The sequence below is a fragment of the Pongo abelii genome, chromosome X, assembly GCF_028885655.2.
Source record: "Pongo abelii isolate AG06213 chromosome X, NHGRI_mPonAbe1-v2.0_pri, whole genome shotgun sequence".
NCBI lineage: Eukaryota > Metazoa > Chordata > Mammalia > Primates > Hominidae > Pongo > Pongo abelii.
Window position 1 is genome coordinate 161,801,237 of NC_072008.2, and position 8,335 is coordinate 161,809,571.

Below are 8,335 nucleotides of genomic sequence, written 5' to 3' on the forward strand. Positions count from 1 at the left end.
GATACTACTGTTCACGCCATCCTATAAAACTGTACTCTCCAGGATTTCATTGTCTCCTTGTAAGTTTCCTTTCCCTTTTCTGTGTGCCCTACACTTTATTGTTACCCAGGGAAGACTAAAGAGTAAGACTCTAGGTTGAGCTGTCAGCAATGACTTTTGGAGCCACGTCTTCCCTAGGATGAGGAAACTGCTTCCAACTCTTGGAAGCTGCTGGCTCCAGAACTTGATGAAGGTGAGCGAGCAATCCATGCAGATATCTCAGGAAAAAGAATTCCAGACAGAGGGAAAAGCAAATACAAAGTCCCTGAGGTGGGAATGTGCTTAGTGTGTTTGAAGAACCGGAAAGGAACCCATGTAACTGGAGTAAAATAAAGAGGGTTAGCAATAGGAAATGAGGTTACAGAGGTGATCAGATGGAGATGGAATTTATTTCCAAGGGTTCTTCTGCAGGCCATTGGAAGGACTTTGGGTTTTAAGCTGAGTAAAATGTATAACCACTGGAGAATTATGAGTAGACGATTGCTTATAACTAATGTTTTATCAGGCTCCTAGCTGCTCTGTGGAGAATAAACTGCAAGCATGGCAGTGGTGGGGAAGGGGAGACAACAAGAGTGGCAGCAGAGAGACCAGCTGTCACAATAACTCAGAAAAATGATAGTGGACAGCACCAGTGTGTTAGCATTGAGAATGGTGAAAAGCTGTCATATTCTGGTTATACTTTTAAGGTAGAGCCAGCATAATTTCCTGATAGATCAGATGTGGACTATGAAAGAAAGGAGTCAAGGATGATACCAAGATTTTTGGCAAAGGTAGATGAAAGGACAAAGTTGCCATTTACGGAGGAGGGGAAGACTATGAGAGGGACATATTTGGGGAGGAAGATTAGGAGCCTGATTTGGGACATATTAAATTTGTGATGCCTTATAGACATTCAAGTGGGGATGTCAGGTAAACAGTTGGTTATAAGGGTCTGGAGTCCATGGGAAATAAGTTGAAGATAAAAATTCAGGACTCATTGACTTATAGATTTAATTTATAGCCATGGGACTGAATGAAGCCACCAAGAGAATTAACATAAATGAAGAAAAAATGATCAAGCCCTGGGGAGCATTTTAAGGAGAAGGAGATGTTACATTGTTGCTTTTTTCCTTTCTTCTTTCCTTCTTCTCCCCTTCCCTCCCTTCCATTCCCTCTTAACTATAAAAGTGATAAAGAACTTAGGCTACCTATCTACTTATGCCCAGACTCAGAATCCATTATCTTTCCTTTTTTTTTTACCATCCCCCACCCACATGTGTACTATCAATCCTGGGAAATGTGCTGAACTATTGTGTTCTTATGTTGGTGCCACACTGTAAGTGATCCTGGCATAAAAAGCATGCCGTAGTAGGATTTGAAAAAGCTAAGGCAACTTAGCCTGGAAAAAAGAAGACTTTCCAGGGAACATAATAGTTGTAATCAACTACTTGGCAACAGAATTAAGACTCTTGATTAAAAATCACCATGATTGAAGATTTAGGCTTGACAGAACCAACTTTTCTCAAAGTGGCATAGGCTCACCAGGAAGTATTGAGGTCCCAGTGACTTTTGATATGATGGTCAGATAACTTTCAAAAATTATATTCTCTTTCTGGCTTTAAGATAATGGTGAATACGATTGTGTATGGTATATGTCACATCTTATTGATATCCTTGGTAGTAGTTGCTACACTGTAGTAACAGATTCTGGAAATAGCTATAACACACACTTGGAATCTCACAGTCACATAATCAATCATTTTACTAAATACAAGCATATTTTCATTCACATACAGCTAAATAAAGCAGTTTTCACATTTCATTACAGTGCACAACAAAGTGAGGAAAAGTATACAGTACATTTTATTCTGAAATATGAGACAATCTAATCCAACATGCAGTTGTGGTCTTTGTTACAAGTTAGTTTATCTTTTCTTTACCTATGTAGTAAAATAGCTTCTAAAGCTTTATCCTTAGTATTATATTAACACCTGATTTTTTTCACACTTATTTTCTAAAACCCACTTATTGCAGTGACAACGGTACTGAATTCTACTAAAATGATTTTTAAATTTTCTAGAACTTATTTAAGCAATTAAGCTCAGCCACCTCTGCTGGATTTATGCTGAATATTTTTAAACCTGCCAGAAAATGCCAGGAGTGGGAATAGTGTACATATAATAAATTTTAGTGAAGAAAATTGTAGGGAAGTTTTGTTTCTTTCCTTTTTTGAACTGACAGAATCCACTCAACTCTCATTTACCCACTGGATAATCTTGCTTTCAGAATCTTCTAAACATAATTAAGTATAGCAGTTGATGAAATTTTGTGTTAATCAAATTTGCCATGTTTTATTTGTCTTTTACAACCATGAAGGTGGCAATTTAATTACCCCACCTAAGCCAGCTCTTGTGAAATGAATATAGAGAAGATGATCAGTTCACTTGTAGTTAATGCTGTGAATTGATCCAAAGTGGTTTGCTCATCCAACTTGGGGCACAGGTGGCAGAATAGTCTTCCATAATTTTCATGATTTGGCTTCTTTATTCTGGCTGAAACAAATTCCCAAACTTTCAGATTCAGTCACATTCATACTGAAGTTCAATATTATATCTCAAAGCGATTTGCCATTCTTAGGCCTTCCTATCACAATGGATATGAGAAACCTGACTCTAGTCAGAATAGTTTTTTTTTTTAATTGTGAAAAGTATGGCTTTTGCCTAGCTGAACTGGCTACAATCCAAAAAGTAATTTAAAGCATCACCGCTCTTCAAGAAAATAATGGAAACTTCAAGCCAGCCATTCCAATTTGCTGATGCAGTTAGCTGTTTGTTCACCTGAGAATTAAGGGCTGACTGTCTTGGGTAGACAGGAACTCAGTGTACGTATATGGCAGACAGGTGGCCAAGGTCATTTTGGGGTGGATATTTTATCCCTATCCCACTCCCCATTGCTGTATGTGGTTCCTTTCAATAAAAATCCACTGTGTCTCAGTGATAAGAACACTTATAGCCCACACAGTTCTAATGTCTTTTTAGTTGTGCAATTATTCACTTGTTTAAAGCCCTCTTGTCAATAATACCTGAATGGGCTTTACCTTTGATTCCTTCCCATGTTCCCTCAGGATTATAGCTGAGTTGTAATCAATAAGGAAAACATATCCTAACATGTAGAGAACATTTATTTACAGTCATATCTCTTCCCAAGTAAGCAAATTCATAATCATTTATTCATCTGACAGCAGTATGATGCAGTGAAAAGAGCTAGGAGTCACGAGTCCTTGATCTTGGCCAATTGATTCTCATGGCTCTTAGTAAACTAAGTAAAATGGGGCAAAAACCTCGTAGGCCTGTTATGATGATCAAATAAGTAGCTCAAGTAACTGTAAGCTGTTGTAAGGGTTACAGTGCCTCCTGTTCAGCAGGAGAGAGTGTTTGCCTCAGGGCTCTTTTCAGAGGCAGTCCCTGTGTTGTCACTGTCAGGTGCCTGAAGAAACAAGTAGACTGTTTACTTCCAAATTGCAGGTGCCAAGGCAGTGAAACCCCACGCGTGGTCAAAGGAAAAAGGGGGTATGGCATTTGGGTTATAGTGTCTCTTTCCTAGTTATAGGGTAATTTGCATGGGACAATTTGTTTCATACAGCTGGTAATTCTATCACAAGGGTGTTCATTTTCTGAAATGTGCTAATAACTGTGTAGATCGCCTTCCTTTTCATATTCACATCATTTTTACTTGAACACCAGACCTTTTGGTCTGTGTTCCTCATTTTACAGAAAGCTGTTAAAAGCTAATTGGTACCTTTTAACCAAACCCAGCAAACACCTTTGGTGCAGGGTATTCTCACGGAATAAGTAGAGCTCATAATCTTTGTTTAGTTATGCTAATTGTCCCCAATGTGATACTTTTTTCCCCTTTATGTATCTCTTTATGTTCATGGCCTATAAGTGAGCTCAAATACCAAGGAATAGTTGTCCTGTCTGTAGGTATGTTTTCCTGGGACTTAGCTTCCTAAACCCCAGGCCCTTAACATGTGGTCCACAAAGGGCTTATGGAGCAGCCACTGCCTAGCATGGGCCACAAAACAGTGCCTGGCCTGGCCCACATCAGCAATTCAGTCCCTTGGTCACAGCACTCAGGCACCCCCATCCACCCGCACACGAGTCTGTCAGAGTCCCCCTGAGAGGGAGGCTCACTTGGTATCCAAATGGAGGTTGAGTTCTCATCAGTTACACAAAGATTCTATTTATTTCTCTTACTTTTCAGTTCAAGTAGGAGAGCATGTTTTGGAAATAAAAGAACTGATTAGCACAAACATCTCCTCTCTGATTTGACAACCTCTTCTGAAGAGTGAACCACATTTGGTACAAATCCACTCTTCACCCCTTCCCAGCCCTCCTGGATTGTAATCTCCCCCCTTTTAACCAGCTCATATATGTCTCTTGTCAGGTCTGTGAAGGCTTTCTCCACATTAATGGCATCTCGGGCTGACGTTTCAATGTACTTCATGCCGTATGCAGCAGCCAGTTTCTCGGCCTCGTGGCGAGTCACTTGCCTCTGTGTATCCAGGTCACACTTGTGACCCACCAGAACAAATACAATTTGGTAGGGCTGAACGTGTACTTTGGTCTCTTCTAACCACTCATGGACATTCTGGAAGGACCTGCGGTTGGTAATGTCAAATAAGAGAAGACCACCTACTGAGTTCCTGTAGTAGGCGCGAGTGATGGATCTAAAACACAAGAAAGAAGTAAAGAATAAAGGCCGTGCCCAAACTTCTGCATGTCAATGAACTCAGTATATTCAAGTGTTCCTGGTTATTGACACAGTCCTTTAATAAAAATGATTTTCTTTTTTTAAAAAAAAAAACAAAGGAATACAAATGGCATTCCATAATACTACTAATATGTGAGTTTCCAATTGGGCAAAACTTTGAGATGGGCATCTTCTAGAAATGAATGTTCATGAACTTTTAGGCATTTTCCATGGATTCAGCACTGGAGAGTGACCCTGGGACATAACTTAGTTCTATTTCTTGCCTTCAGGTAAAATTACAACTAACTCTCCCACCCCCCAAATCTGAATAACTGACAGAGACTTCCTTTTCTGCAAAATAGGATACCTAAGTCACAGTGTTACCATGAGGCAAAATGAAACAATGGATATTAAAAGTGTTCTGTGACGTGGAGAGTTCATTACAAATGCTAGCAGTTGAAACAGGATTTTTAAAACATAGAAATGAATTTATGATAGTTAACAAAATATTTAAAGTAGGTATCTTGCTACTCCATTTTTTCCATTTATCATTACCATGTTTTTCTCTTTCCATTATTATTATTATTGTTTATTATTATTATTATTAGCTAACAGGGATCCTCAATCTCTTCTGTGAGGAGAAACACAATTTTATTTTTTATTTTCAAGGCCTGTGGGAATGGGAAAAAGAGAGATAGCGAAGGGTTCAGGCAAAGTGCCTCTCAGCCCTATTTCCTGACACATTTCAGAAAGGCCAACTCAGGAGCCATCAGAAGAAACTTCACATGTTTTAACTTCTTGACTTGAGGAGCCTCATTATAAATATACATTATGGCACTTTGCTTACAGTGTATTAAAGTTTATTACAGGGTATAGACCTATTTGTCTCTGCAATCACTTGCTTTAGACTACTGTGATTTTTTTTATCTATGTCTATTTTTAGGTTTTCTGTCTCCTCAGATAAAGAAGATAGACAATGAAGGACTCAATAGCTTAGAGAAAATGGCCCAATGTTAACAGAACAAGCATTGTCCAGGGACCTACAGTCCAAGCTAGATGATGGTAAAAGTAAAACTTACAAATGACTTTAAGTCTCCAAAATCAGGCAAATCCGCCCTGGGGACTGAAAGCATTTCTTGTCTCTTAGGTTTGAAGATTCATGGAGAATGGTAGATTTACCAGAAAATTTAGACATGAACAAACAAAGGTTTTGATTTGTGAGAAGCTTGATTCAAGAAATCAACAAGCAAGCTGTAGATCACTGTCAAAACTCTGGAATATATTATTACATTAATTGTTTGTGAGTACTTAGCAAAGAAAGTGACAAAGGCCTTCTAAGCATGGACATAAGGCTACATAAACCTTAAATTCTTCCATACATTAAAAAATCTTAAATAATGTGAAAAGACAAATGATAAACTAGGAATATATCTTACAACATACATGACAGGAAAGGGTTAATATTCTTAATCTATAAAGTACTCTTACAAGTCCATATTGCCCAATAAATAATAAGCAGTGGATATGAACAGGCTGTTCATATAGAAAGAAATTCCAACAAACACATAAAAGATACTTTTCTTTGCTTAGGAGAAATGCAATCGCAAGTTCAAAGTGAACCTGTACAAGGATATTTTCCACAGTGTTGTTTGTGGAAGTGGGGAGCTGGAGGCAACTTAAGTTTGTAATTATTTCTTCTCCTTACCCCTCTTCAATTACCCAACCAGTATCTTCTATGCTTAGTTAGTTTTCAATAGATAAATGAGTAAATGATCATAAAGTTGGGCTATTGAGTTTTCTTGATCTGGTTCCTGCTGCTCTACTTTAGTTCAAATTGTTCTCTGCAAAGTTTTCTGTGTACACTCTGCTCCCTCTCACTTCTGTCTTTATTCATACTGTTTCCTATCCCTGGGCGTTTCCTGTCTTTGCTTGAGCAGTCATACTCATCTGGTCTCATATTCTCCAGTTAACCTTCCTCCTCTGTGTTCATACATATAATTACAAATAATACATGCTACAATAGAAAAGCAAAGGGTTCTGAGTGAAAGTAAACATATTCATTGATTATTCAATGAATTCATTGATTGAAATTTAGCATGTTCATTTTGTGCCAAGTGTTACAGTAGGGAGTGGGCATACAAATATGAGCAAGACACACTTTTGTAATTGCTGATTATCTATTTCCCTCAACTATGTTAGCACAGAAGTTCCAAGAGTGAAGGGGCTTTGTCTGTTTAGATTACATGGCATCCCCGTGTGTGAGTTTCCTCACACTGTTCTCCCAGAAAGAAGCCCAGAGTCTGGCACATCGTAGATGATCACTGAATGTGTGCTGGTTGCAAGAAGGAATCAATCGTATCTATTTCCTTTATGTTAGAACATATGTTAGCATATATATGTGCACACACACAGATATGGAAATAAAACATGATACACATGTATTTATGTATCTAAATCTCTGTCAGTTATGTTAGGATGACCTGGGAACGTTTTTGAAAGTAACGTAGGGACTGAGATTGATGAATTACAGATACAGAGATCAATTCCAGCTAGTTTATTAGCCACCAAGGGGCAGGTTGGTGGAGTTGCGGTGCAAGCAATATGTGTTATTTACCGGCCTTCCCTGCCAGGGCGCTTCTTTCCTTGCACTGAACTCCGGGTTAGCCGAATAGCCGAAGGTGGGCTTCGGCAGAATCCCCAAGACCCTTGGTGTTGCCCTCCTGGACCGCACCTAGGACCAGGAAGTCCTCTCTCCCCAGAGGCGGTGCAAACCCCGAAGACCCTCCCACTGCTTGCGGGCCCGGACTGCGCTCCCACCTGAACCTCTCTTGACCCGCGGTATCCCAGATCTGGAGCTTGATGCGTTTTCCTGGCTCGATCTCCACCAAGCGGGAGAAAAAATCCACCCCCACGGTGGGGTCAGAAACCTGGGCAAATCGACCCTCGGTGAAGCGGCGGATGAGGCAGGACTTGCCCACTGTGGAATCCCCGATGACAATGAGCCGGAACTGGTACAGCCAGATGGCCTCCATGGCCGCGGCTCTGCAGGTCTCCTTGGCCCGGACCGGGGACGGCGGGAGGGGGCGCCCCGCCGACGCCTCAGAGAGCGCGGCTCGGCAGGATCTAGCTCAGCCGCGAGCGCATCGCTGGCCTGGGAGCCCGAAACTGGGTAGGCCCAGGCGCCGGGAGAGCGGAGGGATGGATGCTGCGCTCGCAAAGGTGATGAAATGGCAGCAGCATCAGCACCACGCACTCTGACTCATCACTGACAACCGGGTTACTGTAATCCCCCGCGTAGACGCGACGCCTGGGCCGCCGCACTGTCTGTAAGAGGAGCGCACACAAAATGGCTGCAAAATTAGCGCGTTCCCTCCCTTTCTAACTACCCCACTCACCCTCTGTTAATTAAAACTGTTCTCTGTCGTTCAAACTGCAAATGTCATACCTTTTCATTGAAACTAGCAAAGCAATACAAAACTGCGCAAAAAAGGGAAGGTACATAATTATATATTATTCTACAAGTGTTTCCATGCTCACATAAACACACAAATATTATATGTTTGTA

At 40.5% G+C, this 8,335-nt stretch overlaps 1 protein-coding gene across 1 annotated transcript; it reads right to left on the minus strand.

The window, feature by feature from the left end:
• Positions 1-1,761: 1,761 nt before the first annotated feature.
• RAB39B (RAB39B, member RAS oncogene family) lies at positions 1,762-8,032 on the minus strand. The gene is made up of 2 exons (XM_002832324.5): positions 7,588-8,032; positions 1,762-4,747 (listed from the first exon to the last, which is right to left on the minus strand). The coding sequence occupies exons 1-2, from the start codon at positions 7,800-7,802 to the stop codon at positions 4,321-4,323; spliced, it is 642 nt and encodes a 213-aa protein (XP_002832370.1). The 5' UTR covers positions 7,803-8,032; the 3' UTR covers positions 1,762-4,320.
• Positions 8,033-8,335: the final 303 nt, after the last annotated feature.